This window comes from Agelaius tricolor, unplaced genomic scaffold (genome assembly GCF_023055355.1).
Source record: "Agelaius tricolor isolate 1412-34295 unplaced genomic scaffold, bAgeTri1.0.p SCAF_6, whole genome shotgun sequence".
NCBI lineage: Eukaryota > Metazoa > Chordata > Aves > Passeriformes > Icteridae > Agelaius > Agelaius tricolor.
In genome coordinates, this window is record NW_027269266.1 from 32656155 (window position 1) to 32679392 (window position 23238).

The 23238-nt window shown below is 39.5% G+C and overlaps 1 protein-coding gene across 2 annotated transcripts in view; it reads left to right on the forward strand.

Moving 5' to 3' along the window:
* The window catches only part of CREB5 (cAMP responsive element binding protein 5), a 257845-nt gene that overhangs the window by 42608 nt on the left and 191999 nt on the right, over positions 1-23238 (forward strand). For both annotated transcript variants that reach the window (XM_071429255.1, XM_071429256.1), the window contains 3 exons: positions 1058-1129; positions 4317-4410; positions 12908-13029. In XM_071429255.1, the coding sequence (XP_071285356.1) occupies positions 1058-1129; positions 4317-4410; positions 12908-13029 (288 nt within the window). The remainder of the gene's footprint in view (positions 1-1057; positions 1130-4316; positions 4411-12907; positions 13030-23238) is intronic.

The following is a 23238-nucleotide window of genomic DNA, read 5'->3' on the forward strand; positions in this document are numbered from 1 at the left end:
GTTTGAAAAAAATTCAGTGGGTTTGAGCAATTTTACCACCTGTCCCTCTGCAGATTTTTGCAGTTATAAAATCAAATTCTGCTTCTCCAACAAGATATTTCTCTTTGGGTCATGAAAAAATTACCCAAACATCACCCAGATATTTTTCTAAAAGAGGCTGTGGTGAGGTTGTTTTAAGGGATTTCAGGGAATCTCTAAACATAAGTCATCTGCTTTAAGATGGGTCAGCCACTACATTCTAGCTGGTAAAAACAGTTGTTCCAACAGGCTGAAAACATTTCCCAAATAAATGACTTACTTATTTCACTCCCTAGAATTTTACTAAAATTTAATTTTTTTTTTTCCCTCAGGGACACTGCCCGAGTATTGACTCAAATTCAGGTGCATAACTGCATTCTGAGGGTGAATGTTTCACACCTTGCCTTTATTTAAGACTTGGGAGCTTTCCCCCAGGGTTTAGTTGAAGGTTACAGGACTGGAAATACTATGTGGAAGTGCAGTTTTAGACAAAACTTCACTGCTGAAGCTCCTGAGGCTCTGGTTGACCTTTTAAAGGATGGGGATGCACAGTTACCTTGTGTGCATGGAGAGCATGTATGTAATGTATTTAAGCTATTAATATCAGACAGTATGGATGCAGAACTTCAAAAAGTGAGCTCTTTCTCAGAAGTAACCTAGACGTCTGGTTTTAATGTTGTTCAGCAGGAACTGAAGGAGGAAAGGTAAAAACCTTTAATTCAAGATATTTCTGAGAAGACACGGTCTTATCTAATAACAGCACTGAACATATGCTATTTTTTGAGGCAGATTTATGCTGTGAAAGCTGAACTTTATTTCTTTCTTAACAGTAAATTGATGCTCAGGAAGGAGCAATAAGAACTTAGACTCTAGAGAGCCTGCTGAATATTAGCAAAATTAGTGCTCTGTTCTGATGTGTTTGCGGAGTTTGAAATAAAAGCACAAACTGCCATTTCTGTATGTTGCATGCATGTGTGAAGTTTAGAACGTATATATTCATAGGTTCCCTTTCTTTCCCCCTTCCCCTTTTAACATGTAGATTTATGAGGAATCAAAGATGAACTTGGAGCAGGAGAGGCCTTTTGTCTGCAGTGCCCCAGGCTGCTCACAGGTGAGTGGAGTCAGCGGTGATATTAATTGAGTCCTCAGCACTAGCTCTGGCTTGTATAATGCCTCCTGATATATTAACACATGTCTAATAATAATATGTGTGTCAGGGGTTTCTTTTGTGGGTTTTTTTTTAAGACCTGCTTCCCCTCAATTCTCTCCTTTCCCACAAGACACTGTTACAAAATATTTCAAGCAAATACTGCAGCCAGTCAAAAGCGAGATGGTACAAGTGCTCCTCAAGCTGCTTCTGTGATTTTTCTCATCCCAAAGCCTAATGTTTCAAGACATGTATTGCAGATTCCTTTAGGGACTATCAAGAGAGGACACACTAGGTAGAACACATTTATCTGTCTTCTGTTGAGATGTATAATGGAATATGTTGCTATTAGAAGGCCCTAACCCTCCTGCGGTTTTCTTTCTATTTTAAATACTTAAATACAATGATATCTTATTAGGTGATTTTTATTTATTTATTTATTTATTTATTTATTTATTTAATTTTAGTCTTTAAGACATCTTCCTACTAAATATTTTGTGTGCAACCTGTAGATAAATTTTGCCCAAGGGTGTGCATTTGGGATTCCTGTCCTTTTGACTGGTGCTCTGCCATATGTCTCCAAGGGCAAAACCTGACTTGTAACATTAGATGTTTAATGAGCTTAAAAAAACCCTGAAGTGACAAGGATTTTACCTGCTGAGATTTGAACTGGGGTGTGTGTGGTTTTTTCAGTGATTTTGCAGTGGTGAGGGAAGTTCCCCCACACGCAGTGATGAGGGAAATTCCATGTGTGGCACTTCTGACCCTAATTTGTTTTAGTAACAAGAGTTTGTGAGTAAAATCTTCAGACAAGGTCATCTTTTGGGCTTTTGCCATGGGCTTCCTGTGTGCATCCATGACACATGATACAGCTTATCCATTTTCCAGAGTCCTCCTCTCTTAATTAGTGAACCTTTCCCTGTTTCAACTGTATGTTGGGAGTTTTCATCTGGGTAAGATATTTACAACTCCTTAGGTTCTACTGGAAGAGGGATGGGTGACTGTTAATGAAGTGTAGGTGTTGATTTTGCCAAGAGCTGAAATAAGGAGAGGCAGAAGCCTTCAGTCCAGTTAACAACTGGCTGAGTGGCTTTGCTGTTTCACTACGTGGGAGTTTTTCCATGGGAGGCAGAGTGCATCTTTTGGATTATCCCTCAGGCTGAGAATATGTCCCTTTAGATTTCCACATTCAGAGTTAAACTTTCACCATTCTGTCACAGACGTAGAATAGAAGTATCTGAGTTGAATTGTGATGTTTATTTACCTTTTTGATGAAACTAAATCCACTGAAATCAGTGGACTTGAGTGTTTTCATGTCAACTCTCAATTAGTTTCCTCAGTGGAGGAGAAGCTGATCCAGACAAGCTCTTTTAGGTGTTCAGAGAGCAACTTTGGTTGCATGCTGTTACAATTTGGAAAGATGAACAATGTAGATGTAAATTCCATCTTAAAAAACATTTAACTTCCCATTCCCCAACATGACCCCTGTTTGTAAAAAATGAGGACTTGACACAAGTGCATAATGCAGAGCTGCTGTCCAGCTAAACTGGCTGGGGCTTCTCTCCTAGCCCCTGCAGATGTGTGCTGAGGGCTGATGGAGTCAACCTTCTGCACAAGGAATAAAGTAGACTTAGAAAAAAGACAGAGAAGTCTGGGCTGGAGGAACAGTTTCTCCTCTGTTGCCACACACCCTGTTTAAGCTGCTTGATTTCATCATGAAGAGAGAGTGTGGCATCCATGAAGGAAAATCCATTTTCAGGAGAAATAAATGTGGGGTTTTTTCACCCCTTTCATGATTTCATTGAGCAAAGTCTTTCTCAGACATTCCCCTTGTTCTTAACATAAATTCCTAATGCTGCATTTCTTCCAGATGAGTAAGCAGTGAACCAGGATTTCACAGTGAGAAAAAGGTCTTTGGGATTTCTTTCTTTTCCAGTTTTTTTTTTTCATTTTTTCCTCCAGAGAACTCAATTCCATTATTTATGCTGCTTTGTCTACGGGTTTAGAGAGATTCTCAGAAGGTGTAACATATGGCAATTATTTATACTTTAGCCACAAGCAAAGTCACTTAGCCAAGAGTATACTGTGTTGAAACCATTAGGTCCCTTTAGCTCTGTTGTTGCCATTGTTTTTTGTCTCCTATGTACCTGTTGATTTAAAGAGCTGCTTTTAATTTTTTTTTTCCTCAAGCCTTGGTGATACTACTTTTGGCTTTTGGTAGTCCTGAAATAACCCAGTTGAAACCTCTCAGTAGCAAAGTTCTGTGTATGCACATTCTGGTGAAGGAAACTTCACAGAGCCATTCTGCTGTTCGAGCCCAAATGTGCAAGTGCTTGGGAGTTTATTCAAGCTTGTCTCTTCTTTGTTTTGTTCAAAAAAAGTTATTTCTGTTAGAAGTCTGTAATCAGATTGTAAAACAAACTTAGCACACTGATTAGTTTCTTACAAAAAACATCTCTCCACCTTCTCTGCTTGACAAAGGAGAATAATTTGATTTAGTATCATAAAGGGTCATAACTAGCTGCTATAAAACTGTGCACCATTTAATTGCCACTTCAAATCAAGTCAAAGTATCAGATATTTCCAAAATTAAAGACGTGTTTTGCCTGAATACTTTTGGATAGAAAAAAAGCTGGCTTATTTAGTTATTTTTATAGCTGTTCATCAGATATATGTTGCAGAAAGACACAAAAGCAGAAAAATCCAGTAAAGTGATTTAAGATTTGCCTCATTACTTAGCATTTGCCGTGGGCTAAGAGTATACAGAACAGCAGCTATTGCAGATGCTCAGGCACGTGGTGACTTGTGAGGCTGTGGTAGCTGGAGTGGGTGTCTGAGACCCTTAGAATCTAAAACTTGGACTGTAATTTTTTCCAAGCAGTTGCATGACACCTTACGGTTTGTCACCCCAGAGAGCACGGCAGCAAATGTGTTTCTAAATCAAGTACAGCTATTTGTTACTCATACTCACTTGTATTTTCAAATATTCTGTTTCCTGTGCCATTTGGACACATTTCTAGCTGGATAAATTTCTTTCTGTCTCTCATTTTTGAAATTCTGTCCAATGCCAAAAGTTTATTAGAGAATTAAATTCTTCTTTTTTTTCTTTTTTTTCTCTCTTCCTCTCTCTCTTTCTGTGTTTGCCTGACAGCGTTTTCCAACAGAGGATCATCTGATGATTCACAGGCACAAACATGAAATGACTTTGAAGTTTCCTTCAATAAAAACAGATAATATGTTATCAGGTAAGAAGACATGAATTCAAGAGTTGAGATAACTATTCAGATGATGTTGAAAGCATGACTCCTATTGGAAAGCTACTGGCAAAATCACTCCAAGATTGGTTTTAAAAAGCCTCAGCTCCAATTAAATAACCAGGAGAGGTGGATTGAGCTAGAATGCATATATTTGAATAAAAAGACAGTTGCCATTCTTCTGCCTTCATATAAGTTTGCCATGAGAGGGAAAGAAATCATTGAACCTCGGGCATGCTGGCAGCTCTATCATTGATTTCCAGTGAAATACAGGCACTTAAGCATGTGTCACTTGGGAGCCCAGCAGTGAGAGTGTTAATGAAGTACATTTGTGCTGTTGCTGGAAGAATTGCTATTTAGGCTGGACAGACTCCCTTCAGCAACTGGAAGAGGCCACATTGTGGGGGCCACCTGTGCGGTGACTCAGGAACTGGCCCCTGTAAATAGCCATAACCAGAAAGGTGAACAAGTGGGTGATATCCAGTGCTCTTTCCCCATCTCTCTCTGCACTTCCCCCTTCATAGGCAGGGTTATTTGGTATTAGGTACAATTGTACCCTATAATTTCTTGAGTAGTATATTTCTTATGCAGTCTTTCTGTGCTCTTCTCTGTGTAACCACATATCGATGGCTTGCTGGCCTTCAGCCAGTGTTGGGTAAAGTGAAGGTAGCCCTTCATTTTACTTCTTTCCTCTCCTATTCCCTTTCCTATTGTTCATTCTTTGGGCTGTAGTAGTGGACTATTTAGAATAGTATCTCTAGAATTTTTCAGGTTTCAAAATAATGGTAGAAAACCCCTCTGTGATGCAAATGTGTGTGTGGATGTTCAGTAGTGTTTGATATCTGTCTTTTGCAATAGGCTTCTTCAAGATAAATTGTGCCATTTCAGATGCAAATGTATATTTATTAAAGGGACTCCAGCAGGCTAACTATTTTCTGGTTAAACTGTTTCCATTTTTATGAAAATCATAATGAAGTAACAATGGCTTGCAAATATTTAGGTTTTTTTTTGTTTGGGTTTTTTTGTTGGAACTTTAGGCACCAATGAAAAGTTAGACAGCCTTTTTCCCAAATAAAATTTATTTTGCTTTTCATTTTTAAAATGCCATAGTGGACTAAGTTTAGAAAGAAACAGTACACGGCATTTTGAAGACTAGGTCTTGTAAAGTGCCTGAGTGCCAGCTATGCCCACAGAATCCTGTGTTTGCAAGCACAAATGAGGAAAAGCTTCTTTTGCATTTGGCTGTGTTCTTTGGCAGTGAAACTGCTCGAAGACATCTGTGCTGTGGGCACATTAGCCCTGTGCAAGTGCTGGCTTTTGTTAAAACTTTCTGTTTGGCAAGAACTTTTGTTTGAGTGCAGTTTCTAAGGAATCTATTCTGTCATCAGGAATCCCCTGAGCAGAGTAGCTCCATTTATGTTTGGTAACTTCTGTGATTTAGCCATCCTGCTCCTTGCAATGGGTTGCTTTCCTAAGCAAAACAATGTCTGTCTTCCAGCACTACCACTGGTACTGGGCCCCTAAACCTGCAGTTAGCCAGCTGTACATACTAATGTGGAATTTTCTGGCCAGTAAGACTCTGAGATTGCTTCTAAGGGATGTATTCTTTGAGGTTTGTTTATGATGATCCTGTGTAGTAGTGAAAGAATAAAAAGACACATGTGCTCCCAAGGACTGTGGCCAATGTTCCTGACCATAATGCCCTGGCAAATTGGTTCTGCTGGTGTATTGATTCCTCTTTTTGTGTTTGTTTGCTGAATTTGTTTGGCATTTTGCAGTCCTTACTCAGGAAGCATCATAGATCATCTACTCTCTGCAGGAAGACATTGAAAAATAGTTGTTTCATTGCCCACTGAAACCCTGGGGAAATCTAAATACCTTAAAGTTTAAGATGTTTTATTCTTAGATTTCAGAATGAAAAATTAATGATAAATGGGGAAAAGAGACATACTTTTCTCTTAGACATTTGTCTTCATGTCTTCCTTGTTTTTTGCATTTTTGCTTATGCGACTTTTAAAAAAAATGTTCCTGTCATCAGTAGGTTCAAAGAATTGCAGCAGCAATTGCCCTGTAATAAGCCAGGTGCAGTGTTAGTTTTCCCCCCCCCCCTCTTTCTCCTAAGCTGCCTAGAAGTCAGATTTCCTAATTTTTTTCCAGTATGTTGTGTACTATCTTTTAATTTGTTGTGCATGATCCATATATTATCAACAATTAGTCATGAAAAATAACACACTGTATGCTTTCAGGTAGACATTAAAATTATTTACCCTGTTTACAGAGGTGGCTTAATCCAAAGTCTGGGTTCACTATAATATCAGTAATATTTAACACACATTAAACAGGTTTTCTATAAACTGTTCCTGGAAGTAGGCACTGAAACTGTTGATTTTGTACAAGACATCTTAGAAACTAAGCAAAATATGACTTGGGAAGAAGTAACTTGTTTTTTGGGTGAAATCTGTGTTTGGATCTAAAATATAAGCTTCTAAGGGAGAGGTAAAGTTATGTTATATGTGAAGTTATATGTTGTTATGGAGGTGGGGTCAGTGTCTAATAAACAATGGTGCATGACCTGATTGCAGCAATTGGTGCTGTGCTGGTTTACCAGGTATGTCTTTCCAGGAGCTTCCAAGCTATCAACTAGCTTCACTATGTTTTCTGCCTGGCTTATTTTGTTTTCATGCTGGCTTAAGAAGAACAAGTTATATTAAGTCTGTTCAACCAATCTCTTGAACCAATTCAGAAACTCCAGCTACCCATGTACACCAAACTGCTTTCTGTTCTCTGAATGTATAAATGGAAGGAAAATCCACTAGAGGCATTGCACTAAAATGCAAGTGATACTTTTGTTGCACAACTTGACAATACAATTCTGTCTTTTAGAATTAATTGTATTTCTTCCTCTTTGTTTTATATATTTTATTTTTGTTTGTTAGAAAGTCTTGTTAAGAATATGGATAAAGAGTCATTGGTGTTTTCCATTTCCATCTTTCCAGCTAAAAAAGAGCTGTTTGAGATAACACAGGATATCTTATGTAAGTTTTGCATGCTAGTCACCATTGCAGGCCACTTTATAGCTAAACTGACTGAAATAGATATCAGCTCTTTGCTGTTGTAGAGTGAACAGTGTTTGCATTGCTTTGAAACTCTACATTGTGTTGTGTGACAAAGCTTTTGTGTTTAAACACCAAAATATTAATGTCTGTAGAATAGATTGCTTCCTCCAGGGAAATAATAAAAGCCCTGTGGGACTGAACTTTGGGAGCTGGGGATTATCTACATAGAAACCTTTTTTCCTTCCTCATTCTATTTAATGAAACCAAATCCTCTAGAGTTTTGGTGATAAAGCCCACTGTGGAGGTAGAAACAGTTTTCTCTAGATGGAAGAAGTGCCTGTAATAAAGGAAGTGCAAAGGTATTCCTTTTCCCAAATAACGCCTGTGATAGTGAGGTAATTTGCATCACTCTTGGTTGCCTTAATTTTTCCCTCCTTGTAGTTCACAGAGGGGTTTATCTAGGCATGAATTTTGAGGTGTGCGAAATGATTGGGTGTGAGGACTCATAGTGTAGTTTGTTTTCTTGCTTGCTTCTGTGTCCCTCGCTTTATCAAAAATGAAATTAAACATTTTCTTACATTTACTGTTCAGTTTCAGAGTGACCAGAAGACTTTAAAAATTGGTTGTACCCAGTATGTTTATCCCTCCAGGAAAGTCCAACCAGCACTTTAAAGAGTACATATTTAGGCAGTAAAGTTCTTGGTAGCCCTCGTCTGGGTGGGAGCAGTTTCACCACCTATGTTTGGGTGCACTTCTTCCTCTCCTCTTTCTCCACCTGGTTGTTGTGTTATGATGTTGAACTCCTAAGTGCACTTGGGTGGAAACCTGTGAAATCAATGAAGAAACTTTTCTAAACTTCTCAGGACATTCCTCTGTCTTTGTGGCTGCTTGATGGGCAGCCCTTCAAATTTCTGTGCTAGCCCCATTACTCTGACTTTGTTATCATTGTATGAAAGCACAACATGGGTAAGTGTATAACTTCAACAGAGCCCACAGCTGAACAAGCCAAGTGTCTATTATTATTGCACATCAGACTAAACAATTTTTTTTTTTTTGGAAAGAAAAAGGAAGGATCAAGTTACACACTTTGCAGCTTGGCTGTTAGGTATCTTTCACCAAATCAGATTTTTTTTCTTTTTTCTCAAAATGAAAGCTTGTTTCAAATAAGTGTCCTTTGATTCTCCAGGGCTTTTTTAAACTGGTAGCATGCTTTAAAGTTTCCTTTTGTGTTTTGAGGGATGAAATTCAGGAATTCAAGGTAATTTTACAAAACACATTCTGGATGAATCAAGTAAGTTTCTGTATAGCAAGCTAATGTTGTATTTCCTTAGCTGTTGTTTTGAAAACAATGTATTGAGACTGAGTGTCCTTTCTGAGACTATTATTTCAATCCCCACTCCCCTAAATGAACAACAACAAAGAAACCCCCATGTATTGCCAAACATTGTGAGTACATAATGGAACCTTTTGACTTTGTTGAAGACTACAAGTTCCCCATTGCCTTAACACACGTATATTTTTTATGAGTCTGAAAAATCAGGTATCACTTCAGACATTGAGGACAGGTATTCAAAAGTCAGCAAGCAAAATATACACAGTATATGAAAGTCTGGCCTGAATATGATTGCTGAGTGCATCTGAAATCCCTTCCTGTCAGAAACAGTAGGTTAACTTGGGATCATATTGGCTTGCTCTTGGCTTATATATTGTCCATTTACTTTTTTGAGACTTATTTAAACTTGATGTTTCTTGCAGCCTTTGTGGTCATGGCTGTGTCATCAGAGAGGCTGATTATTCCCCTGAGTAATAGGCTGAACAATATTTTCATGGCCTAGTCTGAATCTGTGTTTAGGCTGTTAATGAATTTGAGATAGAAAAAAGTTCCTAAATAATTATCAGATGACAGGTTTACCTATGAAGTGACAGATGGCTAGAGGTAGATGCCTCAAAGGACAGTAAACTGCTTCTAGAGGATGGAACTAGTTGAGGATGGAAAGATTTTTCCCTGTTGAACGTTGGGATAGCTGATCAGTATCTTGGGTTAACCCAGATAATCCTGTATCCCAAGCTGCCAATACAAAATACAGTTTGTGACTAATATTAGAGCCCTGGGTTGTGTGAGCAGCAGAGCAGCTTCCTACATAGTGTGTGTCCTCAGCAGGAATGCTGAGAGTGATGCTGGCTCTGTCTGAGTTTTGGTCCAGATGGGTCTGGCTCCTCCAGTTGCTGAAGTGCAACAAATCAGGGCCCTGTTCTCAGTGAGTCTGCAATAGTTGTGGGCGCTGGTGATAGCAACAAAAGCTTTGTTTGTACCAACAGGGAACAATGAGGTCAGGCACAAGCTGTTGGAACTATTAATGCATTTTTAAGTGCTGAGAATTAGGAATATTTTATTAATTCTGGGAGACCTGATTTTGTAGCTTATGCTAGGGTGTCCCTTGTGATACTCCTCCCAATTAAAACATAAAGGCTTGCTCAATCTAGGTAAGAGAATTTCTGTGGTGTTGAGAGTGATTTCTTCTACTAATTTGCCCACATCCTAAAGGAGAACTGGTGTTTAGCAGAGACAAAATATTTGGTTGCTCGGGAGCAAATCAAGCTCATTAGACTTGGGAGCCTTGAAATCCTGAGACCAATGAGTGCAGTGTATGTGCAGTGTAACTACTTTACTACATAAAGTCTTAACATTTTAAAGTCTGGATCTGTATCAGTTCTGCCCTCACAAAGACAGATGTTTTGTGACCTTCTGGTTCCTGTGAATGTTGAAGGCTGAAGTATTAGAACTAGGAAGGCAGGTCTTGTTTTACATCTGGCTGAGCTGACTTCCAGGAGGTCTGTGGATGAAGCTTAGGCTGGCTGGTTGGTGGTGCTCCTTCCTCAGTTGGGAGAAACAAGGGGCTGTCTGTTTTAACAAAAAATCTTGATGTGAATTCCTGGCAGTCTGATTTCTGGAAAATAGGACCTGCAGTAACAGTATGGGGTGACTGAGGTAATAAAATAAGATCACCATTTCGATATGTAGGTGGTGTAAACAGTGTCATTATCAGTTTTGATCTTTTGAGATATTAAAATACTCAATTGGAAAGTTCAGCTGTAGGTAACATCATTGGTAATCTTGTGGTGCAGAAGACAGATTTTCAGCATGAGTGGAGAAAGGAAGCCATTGAGGCCCTTGTGCATTTGAAGTCACATTCTTACTCTGGCTTGCTTTTTTCACTGTTAAAATGGATTTACTTCAATGTGATAACTTTCTTTTCTTTTGGTCAGTTCTGGGCCCAAACAACTCTGAAGAAACCCAGAATTTTTGGTTCTAATGAAAGTAGTGGCATCCACTTTATGAAACCATATTTTCTCATTTTGGCCATGAAATTGATACCTTGCTTATTTGATATGGCTATATCACTTCTAACAATAAAACATTTCCTCCATTTACCTCACATTCAGATACTAACGTGCTCTTTGTGTCCAGGAAGGCTTAGTGACAATTGTCTTTGATTTTCTACGAAAGAATGGTGTTTTTCACTAAAGTAGCATTTAATCCTTTTTGGAAATTAAATCTATTTCTCCTGCATTTTAGTGCCATTCATTTCCAGCACGAGCTCCAGTCCAAGGGCCGAAACCAACCCTGGTGTAAATCTACTGAGTTTACTGAGGTTACTTCAGAGATTTGTTTGGCACTGCTTATTTAGGATATGGACCTGTAAAGGGCCAAGTGTCCTTAGCTCCCATCAATGCCAGCACCTTGTTGACTCATCTCCTTGTGCTGAGTTCTTGCAGGATTCTTAGAAAGTTTTGTTTCTAACTCTGGTAATACAGTCGTTAGCTGTGAAAGGTAATGGATAAATAAGTGTGCATTCCCAAATACTTGAAGTTTGTTTCCTTTATGTTCATAAGCAGGATGCTCAAGCCAAAAGAAATGAAAACAGAATTTTAACATTAAGGACTTGCATTCTGATGTTCCATCAGAAATATGAATGTGAATGAGTGTCTTTGCCCTTGGATTACCTGAAAGTCAAACCTGGAGGACTATGCTTGATACAGGTGGAAATTGCCTTCTCCTGGCTCTATAGTGGAGGAGGCTGATCCTCTTCCTTAGTTTCTAAGTGAAAACTGCATTTTCTTTTGTGCACCTTGCTTTTGTACTGCTCAATTAAGGGCTGATGTGCATTTCTATCCTGATCATGTAAAATTCATGGTGTTAGGTAACTGCTGAAAGGGGGTAATATTAGAACTTGACCCAGCTTAGGTAGGTGCAAGAAAGCAATTTTTTCTGTGTTGAAGTGGGAAGCTTTTTTCTGAGGTCAGAATTGACCCAATATAGGCAACGGGGTTTAATATGACAGAGTTTTCATTCTTTAAAGAATGAAATGCAAACAATAGGTAGTAGTCAAGGACTATGCTGAAGATTATTTTTTAACAAAGTGAGTCCAATCCTTCTGTAAAATCAAGTACAAAGCAACTTGAGCTGGGACAGAGCCCTGGAAGAAGGAGCCAAGATGGAATAATTAAGAACTAGACTCAGAATGAATAGAGATACTTCAGACCTGTGCTTTGGGGAGTCTTTGGTTGCCAAAATTGGGCTTGATTTTTCATTTCCTGAAGAATGAAACTGAAGTCACTGAAACTACAGTCTGCATGGCAATTTTGCTTGTCTGTCTTGCAGGATTTTGAAAAGGTATCAGAAAACCTTGCAATTTCTTCAGTCCCTCCTGCCTGTGGCATTAATGAGAATCCTTAATGTATTAATTCTGAGAGGGCAGAAAAATCCTAGAGATGAAGGCATTGAATTTTTTTTTACTCCAAATTTAATGGTTTTGCATGTATTATCAACACTTCCAGGTATAAAATGCAAAAGGATGCTTCTTCATGGCCAGAATGTCACTTTTCGTAGCTTTGCAATATGTTATTTAACTCTTCAAAAATTGTGCTGGAAGCAAAACCTCTTGCCATGGCTACCTTTTTTGCTAGGTATGTGTATGTTTGAGGTGGTTTTTGAGCACTTGAAGGCATTAACTAGTGTGTATCCACAGCAGTTATCATGCATGCTGTGGTCTGAATGTGCATTACGAGATGCGCTGTGCATTGTTCTGCATGAGCCTATTTTTGGAGATTTATAGAGAGTTCTAATGACCATTTATACATGTTAAGGAGATGCACTTGTGTTATGTGCCCTGCAAAAACCCATGCTGTTGTCTTTCTACCCAAATGATGACTGCTGCCTAGTTTTGGACATTGATGGCAAGCATGGCTGCCTGCAGCGTTTAGTGTCAAAATTCAGTACTGTGTGTTTTTTTTAATGATGGTGTGGTAGGTAGGGGTGGGAAGGCAAAGAGAAGTTTGGTTAGAACCTCTCTTTTCCTGGAAGTCTATTTCATTGTCTCCCTCTCCTTTTAATATTGAGCACCAACAATCATTTCTTGTCTTGTTCTCAGATCAGACTCCCACACCAACGCGCTTTCTGAAGAACTGTGAGGAAGTCGGCCTCTTCAACGACATCGACTGCTCCCTAGAGCACGAGTTCAGGAAGGCACAAGAAGAAGAGAACAACAAAAGGGTGAGTGTGAGCACACCAAGCCCTTCCTCCCCTTTTGATTCCTTGAAACGGTAAGGGAATTGTCCTTTAATCTGGGAGAAAGCAGACTGAGCTCTACTACCTAGTAGTAACCTGTTGGTTAGAAACTAGGTGGCACTATAAATTGAGACATGCTTTTTAAAACTATTGAAGCAGTTGACAGAAATAAAAACCCCAAACCAACAAAAAACTAGTATTAAATAATAAAAAAAAAAGTGTAACTGTGTTTGCCAGGGTTTGATTCCAAGTCTCTGCTTTTAAGTAAACTATAACACAAACCACACACCTCTTGACAGAGAGGCTTGGGAAAATTATATCATCTTTGAAGGGAGGATTGCAAACTGGCTCAAATATGTTACAGGGAAATTTGGCTTATGAAAGGGCATTTACTTAAGAGCAAATTTTTTTCTTTTTATTTTTTTAAAAATTTCTCCACAACACGTTGCGCCCTTGGATTTATTCATCATCAATACCAGCTTTATTGTGTTTCTGTACTTCTCATAAAATTGAGCTTGGAAACTTTGACTTGAAACATCTAGTAGATAACATATCCCATTTTCAATTAGTATTCTTTTCGTTTATTCTTAAGTTATTCTGTGAGTATTCTGAGCTTTAGGTTGAATTATATAGGCCACCTTGTATGTAAGTGTACTCCTGTACCCAAAGACAGTTAAGAGTGTTTTCAGAGATCCTAAAGTGCTGTTAAAATTTTCAAAGAATGGTAAAAGAGCTTAATGCATGAGAGAGGCCAGCAAGAAAAGAGGTGAAGCTGCATGCTGAGGTGCAGAACAGGAGAGGAGGCTTGTAGAAAGAGAGGGGAGTCCAGGAGCAGCTTGGTTTTGGCTTACAAGGAAGGGAGTCAAGGTATTGCTTATTTGTGGTTCATAAGGAAAGAGCCTGGGACAGATAGAGGAGGAGAGGGGCTGTGTCATGGTATGCTGAGCAAGGAATAAGAGTGTCCAAACGTGAGGGAGTTCAAATTTTGGGAAAATAGCACAGATTGACTCTCACAGCTTTGTGTATTAGGAAACAGCCATGCATTGAGATAAATTGTCTAATTTTAGACTTGTTAAAAAATTTGCGGTTTAGGTTCTGCTGAGGGGAGTCTTAGTTAGAATCAGGGAGAACATTTCTGTACATTCCTACTTCTTTGCCATTATGGGATTTTTAAGTTTTTCTCTGTGCCTGGTGTTTATTTTGCAGGAGTAGGAGAACAGGAGAAATCTACTGAGGTGGACCTGAGTGCAGCTAGCCCCAGACTGCAGCGCTTGATGTTGCAGAGAGATTTCAGTTTGTGAGGGATAGTTGCAAAATCTGATTAAAACCTAGACAAGGGCATCAAGTTACCTGATAATTCCAGCTGTTTAGCAGTCTCTGGGAGTCTTACTCTTCCCTCCTACCAACCCCTGCAGCTGCCATTGGTGATCTCCAGGGAGCAAATAAGTGATCACGGCGGTGGGAAATTAAAAAAAAAAAAAAAAAGAAAAAAAGGAATGAAAAAGGAAAAAAAGGAAAGAAAAAGAAAGGGGCATAAGTCCCACTAGCTGGCTAACCTGTAACATTTACTCTGTGTTTCCAATTAGTCTGCTGTATGTTCATTCTTACATTACTGACTGATTGTCAGATAGGAATCTGAAGCAGGCCCCAGTAGGGCTTTGCACAAATGCAAGAGACAAAGGCCAAGACAGAAGGAGACTCCTTGGGCTGCAGCTGTCCCTAAGGAAATGCTTCCAACAGCCTATCCCTGCAATATGAGTGTGATGTAGTGTTGGCCTAATGGACCTACCAACACATGGAGACTAAGGTTAACTGCATGGAAATCTTACTCACTGCACAGAAAAGTCTTCCAAAAATATTTTTGGTCATATTAATTTCTCCGGACTCTGAAAGAAACAGTTTTGTTTATTTTAGTATATCACTGCAGCTTAGCACACAGCTTGACACTGAAATCTTGTAACAGAAAAACACTTTCATTTCTCATTGGCTTTTTTTGCTCCTTGAGAGTCATACTTTGAAAAGTCAGAGGAAAGACTTCAAGTAGCTGCATTTTTTTTCCTTTCTTTCTTTTTTCTTTTTTTTTTTTAATCTTCTGGGTGGGAGCCCATGGATAATCCATGAGAATTTGTTGTGATGAAGCTGGTTATGCAGACTGGTAACTTTCCAAATTAGCTGTGAAGCTCTGAGTGCGTGGGTTTAGGAACACCATGTGTACCTTTTTTTGTAAAGGTACTATTGAGCGTAAAGCACTTGCATTAATATCCCAGTTTCCTACCCAGGAATAAATCACTTGACATCCTTCTGCCAGAGCTGCTCATGTGTAAAGTGGAAGTGTCTCTTTATGCCTCCCATACTTGGTGTGCCTTGTGGTGGTGAGATCATCTGTCAAGGACCACCTCTGACAATGGATGTGGATTAGCCTTTGCTTGGGGACTGAGGGGACTCAAGAAACAATAATGATGATGATGACCTCCAGGACCTGAACTGAGAAAAATAAAGCTATAGATGGGAGTGAGTTTGTCTGTGGTTTTGGCTTGTCTGCTGTTTGTACCATCCTATATTAGCTGGAAATCTCTCCTTGAGAAAGACCTGCTCCCTAAATGCAAGGGATGCCACAGATCAGCAATAAGCATATGGATAAGCATGTGAGAAAGAGGCTTTTCCATCCTCCTGACAGCACTCTTCCCGACACAAGCCTCCTACCTCCCAAATTCACTACCAAAATTAGCACAGGTAAAAGCATATTTATACTATATTTCTACTTGGAAAATTGTAAATGTCAAAGTTCTTGGGAACTTGAGGCAGACAGCAATTGACAGCTCAGACCCAGACAAAACTTGCAACTCAACTCAACAAGGCAGGTGGTGCTGGCAGATCACAAGGCCATTTTAGCCCACTGGCTGCAAGTTTTAGGCTTGCACTGCCTGGAACATTAGGTATCCAAAGCATTTGCACTGGGTTGTAATTGCAAACACATGACCTTTGCTGCTGCTGGATAGGCCCTGTTGTCACATCTTGTTCTGAGCATTGAATTGGGGCTGAGAGGATCCTGTCAGAGATGGGAAGAGTCAGGCTCTGTTACTGAATACCTTAGTGGACCCACTTTCTTAAAATGCACCTAGCCTGATGTCCCTGTGTGGAATGAGAAAAAGTGGAAATATGCTGATTGTAGCAAGTAGAGTATTGCATCAAATAGCATTTACAAATAGTGAGCTGAATATTTTCAACGTGAGGGCATGTTTAAAATCACATTCTGTGTATGCTGGACTTTGGATGCATTACTTCCTAAGACTTATCCTGAAACTTTGAAATCTTCTCACCACTGTTCAGGGCTGCAAGATAATGTATGAATTATGCAAATGAGGCAGGGAAATGGCTATTCTTAATTACAATTTGGTTTTAATGTGGGTTGTTCAGTGTCAGTTCAGGAAGCTCATTAGTCCTCTGCATGGCCTAATGTTCCTGTTCTAAGTGTACTATCCTAAGGCAGGCACCTCACTGCTAGAAAAGTATCATCACATTGAAGTAGTCCAGTAAAGAAGAAGAAGAACAAAACCAAATACAAAGCCTTTAAGGGTTAAATAATTTCAATCTGCAGAAGGAATAAAAATCCTGAGTATCCAGTTTAGCTGTGTTAAAAAAGGGATGATGCTACAGACTGATGTGTGTTTGAAAGACATTTATTTGGTTTGTACCTTCTAGGACCTCCTTCTGTATATATTTCTGTGTATCAGTATAAGAAGGTAGATCAAATGCACTTGTCTAGCTTATAGCACATCACTATTTCATGCTGAGCTCAGTGACTCTCTGACCTCCAGAAGAAATTTCTTGCATATATTGCTGAATGTCACAGTTTGGTACTGTAGCCTGTGAGTGTAGGGAAGATGATATAATTCAAAGCAAGCTGGAAATGATAGAATCTGTTCCTAAAGTAGTATAGTTGGGTGAAAAAATTAACTTAATTTCCACATCTTGCTTAAATTTCATGCAATGTGTATCTAGCCCATAGGTTTTGCCCTCTTTTGAAAAGTAATACAGAAAAATCATAAAGGATTTTGCCTGTATTTAATAGCTGACATTACAGCAGCTGAAACTAGCAGTGCAGTAAATCACCCTTAGCCAGGAAAGGGTGATATGTATGGGGTCATATGTACCCTTATAGGAGAAGAAAAAATATTTATATGTTGACAAAGCACATTGTGTAAGTGTTTGGGTTTTAGAGGCCTGTATTGTAATACTAATAGGCCATGGGGAAATGCTGGCAATGCACTCCCTTGGTGAAAGAACAGGGATTAAGAGTTCATTTTGGTGGTTGGCTTGGCTGATGGGTGACAAATTAGCCCCAGTTTTCCCTGGTAAGTACTCTGAAACCCCAGTAGGGTCCTGGAGAAGAGCAGTGTGCTGGTACACATTTCAGAGGCAAGTGCTCTGAAAGGCCTGAATTTCACTTCTGAAATAATACAAACCAACAAACTCATGAGCCTGTTCCTGGAGCACTTTGCACTCATTGTCTGGCAGTCTGTACAATGGAAGGAATGACCTATGTTTAAATGCTTACTATTTTGATTTTTTAAAAAAATTTGCTATCATAAATGCACATATGTACATTCTCCCTCCATTTGTCTAAACATGATGTAAGACCATCCATATTTCTAAGTCAAAGGGCCCCCGATTTCTTATTTTCCCACTGAGATTAAGTATCTTATATACTCAGTATGTCATAGTAGACACAAAGTAAGACTAGAAATTAGTAAGACTAGAAATTGTTTATGTTAATACAGTGCTTAAGGGCCAGAGTACCATTGTTGTATGTATTGTAATAACTTCAAGCTGTTACTTTATCAATCAGTTAAGCTGTTGTCAAGGTGATAGCTCAAAACTCTAAATTTCAAAGTCCAAAATATCACCCCACATTCAAAGGTTTCAGTACAATAATTTCTATACTCTAAATATAATATCTGTATCTGTAAAGATGTAAGCATTCTCACACCATAACATTTTTTCTGGGTGACTCATTCAAGTACTGGAAAGATACACTGTAACTCTGTGTCTGAGTTTTTCTGAGGGTTATTCTGGATTTTCATATGCATTAATTGTATTGGGTTATTGATCTGTTTTTGGGTTTATTTTTTGGCTTGCAACACCCCTTTTCTCTTAATTAAGTTAACTTTTGCAGTATTCCTATGAAGAAGGCAGATAGTCTGTCTCTTATTTTATAAGGGAAAAAACATATTCCAGAGGACATTGCTTTCTATGTGGTGACACTTTGTAGTGTGTCACCAAGCTCTCAAAGGAATCACATACGTGGAGTGAGAATTGCAGGGTATCTGGGTCCTCTCCACCATTCTGCCAAAAGAGCAGCTTTCTGTCTCAATTTGGTTCCTAAATCTCTTTAGCAGCATGGCCCCAAAAGATTCATGGAGTCCCTCAAAGACATTTTGGTGCCTTGCTCTGCTCTGGCTGAAACAAAGCAGGAGTAAATCAGAGAGCTACCATAAAGGATCTGGGCTCAAGTGACATGCTGAAAATTGCACAGGAAGTCTGTGGCAAAGCCTGGGATTGATTCCATATCTCCTTGGTCTCAGCATAGGGCATCCCACAGACCATGTGTGTTAAAGATTTATCAGCTGTTGTTCAGTGTTGCTAAAGACAGGAAGAATGCTCTCCTCCTCTCTCCAGATGGGTAGGCTTGCTGGATTTTAACTTCTTAACCTTTGTAGGTTTCATGGTAGACATGTGGTGGTTTGTTGGATTTTCTATGATGGCAGCTCCACAGTTGGTGCTTTCTCCCCAGCTTTATGAGTCCTGTTTTGAGCACGTATCTGTGTCCAGACACTTCACTGCCACACTGGACTGTGTTACAAAAGGGGACACTTTCTGCGTAATGGCACAGGAAAGCTGTCAGGACAAAACTGTTTGTGACCTTGCAGAAATTCACAAGAACAGGCTTTAATTGAGGCTTGTTGCTTATCGTACAGTGTCTTGTCTTCTGCTGGCAGGCAGGACTCTCTTATCTTGAATGGACTTTTGAGTGGATTTATAGGTTTGGATCCTCATACTCAAAGAGAAGACCTGAATGTTTTTCCAGCAATAAGTTCCTGTATCGTGCAGAAAGGCAATTCTTGAGGGCATAGCATACATTTTTGATTCAGCTAAACCTCCCTAACCATCGTCCTTCCATGTTCTTCTGAATTCCAGCTGATGAATCATCCTTCAGAGCTCAGTCAGGATGGTCCACTTTCCTCCTTCTTATTATTGTCTCTGTCCCAAAGAAGCTGAGTCACCCTCTTGCAATGTTTGGAGGTTTGTTATGTTTTCTGTATTTTGGCTACCCACAACAAAAGGAGGCCTATCTGATTTCATTCTAACATTTTTTTCACAGCAACACAGCAAAATTGTGCCTTTTGCCTTGGTCTCCCTTGGAATGTTTTTAATGGCACAGCTTCCTTGTTACCAGTTCAGGTTTCAGCAGCATGGACTGGATGGCACATGAAAAAGGGATAAACCTTTCCTGTAGTGGCATTTTTATAAGTCTATCTGTTAGGTAAAACCCCTAAATCTTGGCAGTCTCTTTAGAGCATAAGCTCTGCTATTAAACACGAGCTCTTTGCTCCCCAGAGTGGGCTGCAGTCTCTATGGTTGGGTGGGTAATAAGATACTGCTGATACACTTCAGAGCAAGGTGCACTTTTCCTTTATTTATGAAGATAGACATGCTGGTCAAGGGCTTAATCACAGCTGATAAATCATTTTAGAAAGCCTATTAGAACCATATGCTGATCCTTCGTATTAACATGGTGTGTCTGTTTTGAGTCTAATAAGGCAGAGCCTCTTTCCCCTCTCCCTTCCCCCTGCCTGGTGTGCAAATTATTTATCTGTTTAAGTGATATTGCTTGCCTGGGGGCATTTCTCTCTACAAGAGGTACTGTTAATAAAGCAAGGTGAACTGAGGAAAGAAGGATTCTTTCTCTCCAGAGAGCGAAGCTGAGTGTTTTTGGTCTCCTTTGTTGAGAGGGGATTGCAGAGCAATTGTCCGAAAGCTGAGGCAAGGAAATCTGTTGGTTAAACCCTGGGACACCGTGGCAAGGCCTTCACTGCAGCATAAGGTTGTCATTTTGGCCCAGGTGGTTACAATCCTGGAGCCCAAGAACCGCCAGGGTTGGGTGTGCTGACATTTCGGTTACCTCACCTTTCCCTCACTCGGAGAGGGCTGCTGCAGGAACAGATTCCACAGCCATCTAATGAGATCCACATTGGTGAAGTTATCCAGAGCCAAGTCCTATTTATCATTAATTGGTGGGTTTGCTTGCAGATCTTTCCTATTATTTGCTGATTATACCCCTACACATTTTATTATCTTGCCAAAATTCAAATGCTAATAATTTCTTGATTTATTGTTTATTTATAACACTGTCTATTGCCTAAATAGATGTAGTTAGAATATTTCAAAACAGCAACAGCTCTTTTGCTGACTGGGTTTCTTTCACATTTTGCACATGGCAGTCAACTATTTATAAACCTCAATGGGGACTCCTAAACCTTTACAGTTGGGTTCCTCCCACAACTTCAGCCTCTTTTCTCCCTTGCTCCCCAAGGCAAGTCTTGTTTTTTTGGCATAAAGACAATGATGGTGATTGTTAGGTGGAGAAAATGTCCACAAGCTATGAACTGTGGGTAAGGATTTTAAATTTGTACATAAAGCAGGATAAATTGGAAGTTGGAGACATCCAGTAGAGTGAGGGTATCTTCACCATAAAGCGGGAGATCCACATCTGAGTTGCTAGTGTTCTTTAGATTTACAAAATCTGAAACTGAAAAACTGAAGACTCATTTGTAAAGTGAGTTTGTGTGCAGTGGTGTGCATGCTGTAGCATGTCCCATTTCCAGCAGTGCACAAATTTGACTTTTAAATCTGATGAACTTTAGAGTAAAGAAAGGAATGGTGGAGAGAAGAAAAAAGCCAGAGCAACTGGTCACATGTGATGGCAGTTAATGAACGCCAGAGTGGGATGTATAGCCTCATACATCTCTGGGGCGGTTTCATTGACTTAAATGGAATTTAAATTTTTAACCTATTACAACTAGGCAAAGATCTGAAGGGAGAAAAGCCTTGTTCAGAGACCAGAAAAAAACCTACTGTGCTCATGATGTGATGGGAAGTATCTGGGTAGCTGTTGATGTCTTGCTTATGTGTAAAAACAGGGCCTTTTAAAAATCACACCAGGGAGGTAAAAATTATACATATTGACTGTTTCCTCATTCTGGTTTCTCTCTCACATGCTTCTCTACAAAAGCTGCCAAACCCACTATTATTGAATAAATATCAGTATCAATATCAAGCTTTTATTTTCCCTTAAATGTGAGTAAGCTGTGTGTGGCTGGGTCTGGTCCCTGGGAAGGGAAAAGACATCGGGTTGCCATGTGAATGTACATGTCAAAGTGCAGCTCTGCCAGCCAGTCTGGGGCTGGTTGGGGAGAGACACGGGGAGAATGAACTCAGTGTTACAAACCGTCTCTTTTGAATTTCTACAACCTATTAGTCACAGCAAGCTGCCCTTATTGATTTTGGTAAGAGAGGTCACTTTTAATCCTCTAAAGTGGAGAGAGCTACATGCACTCTCCATAGCATGACATTAAAATTGACACAGCTCTGCATCAGTTCTATGAAAAAGCCCTAAACCTAGATGGATTATTGCCTTGCTTTTCAATGGATACAAGCTGCTAAGCAGACCATGCTAACCTAGATTAGGTGTAAAAGCTTTAAAATGCTTCGTAAGGAATGCACAACCAAAAGAAGCTAGAAAATATGAGAACATGCTAAAAGAGCTGGCCCTGCAGAAATAGGCCATTAGTTTTCAGATACTTATTTTCTCCATTTTAAAACATTTAAATGTCAACACAAAAGAGTGGAGATTATCATATAAAAGAACAAACAAAAGCTGACCTTACTCTATGATTATGAAGAAAGCTTTATTCTAGCTGATACCCCTTGCTAGTTTTGTTTATGTTCTTTAGAGAACTAAATAGTTGAATACAATCAGGACTCTCCGACTCGAATTTTAAGTGTGCCTCAAAATAAACATCGGAGGTGAACTCTCAGCAGTTTTCTTTTCATCTTTGTTGTCCTTGCTCTGACCCTTTTTTCCTGCCTAATGATCCTCTGTGGCATACTATTATTAAGAGAAATCTTGATAGAAAAACATGCTTTATGAGGATAGGAATATCATTATGAGCCTGGAAAAGTTTTTTTTTTCTTTCCTTGGAATTCCAGAAAATGACTAATGCCCCTTTTGATTTTATGCTCTTTATTTATTTGGAAATTTGTTCTCTGAAGTGTTTTCTGATTTTTTTTTCTGTGAGTCTCAGGAAATATTTACAATGTAGTGTTTAGGGAAACTTGTTGCCTTGTCATGCAAGCTTGGTGTTCTCCCTTTTCATTAGTTGTAAGTTTGCACCACTATTTCTTACTGAAGCTTAGAAGTTCCCTTTCTAAATAAAAGACATCTGCAAAAGAAACAGTGACAAAAACCATTAAGGTACAAGACTGAAGTTTAATGTGTGGAGCCTGTAAGAGGTGCCAGAGCAGCTTTCAGTAAATGTTAAAAGTCCTCTATGAGAAGGTCTCTGATTAAAGTATGTGTGTGTCTGTGAGGCCAGCATGGCTTCCCCTCCTACATTAAGAGATACTCACTCCTCCTCCCCTTCCTCCCTCACCTGAGATGTGTGTGTGGGGTGCTGGTATTTCCTCCCTCTTCGTGGACTTAGCCTAGGGAAATTCAAAGCAGGCACAGAAAGGGAGCTGGCTTTTGGCTTTGTCACTGACACTGAGACATGACACCTAGGAGAAAAGGTGGAAGATGCCCAATCTGCAGATTGTCTAGGCTTCTATCTGGCAGCTTTTTTTCTTGTCCTAGCCCTACCTTTCCTTTTCCTATCAAGGAAGTCTCTCCTTTGTGTTGGAAGAGTCCTCCCTGATGTCACAGAAGGGAGAGAAAGAAGGAAGATGAGAAAGTAGGGGTTCCTAAAGGAGGCAAGAAATAAAAGGAAGAAAAGTACCTTTCTTTTTTACTTATATAAAAGATGTATTCCTACCCCAGATCAGACGTGGTGGGGAAAATGGAAACGAAAATTCATGCAGAAGGAGGAAAAGAATATTACTAAGCCATGAAGAAAGCTGAGGGAGGCTATCATGAGG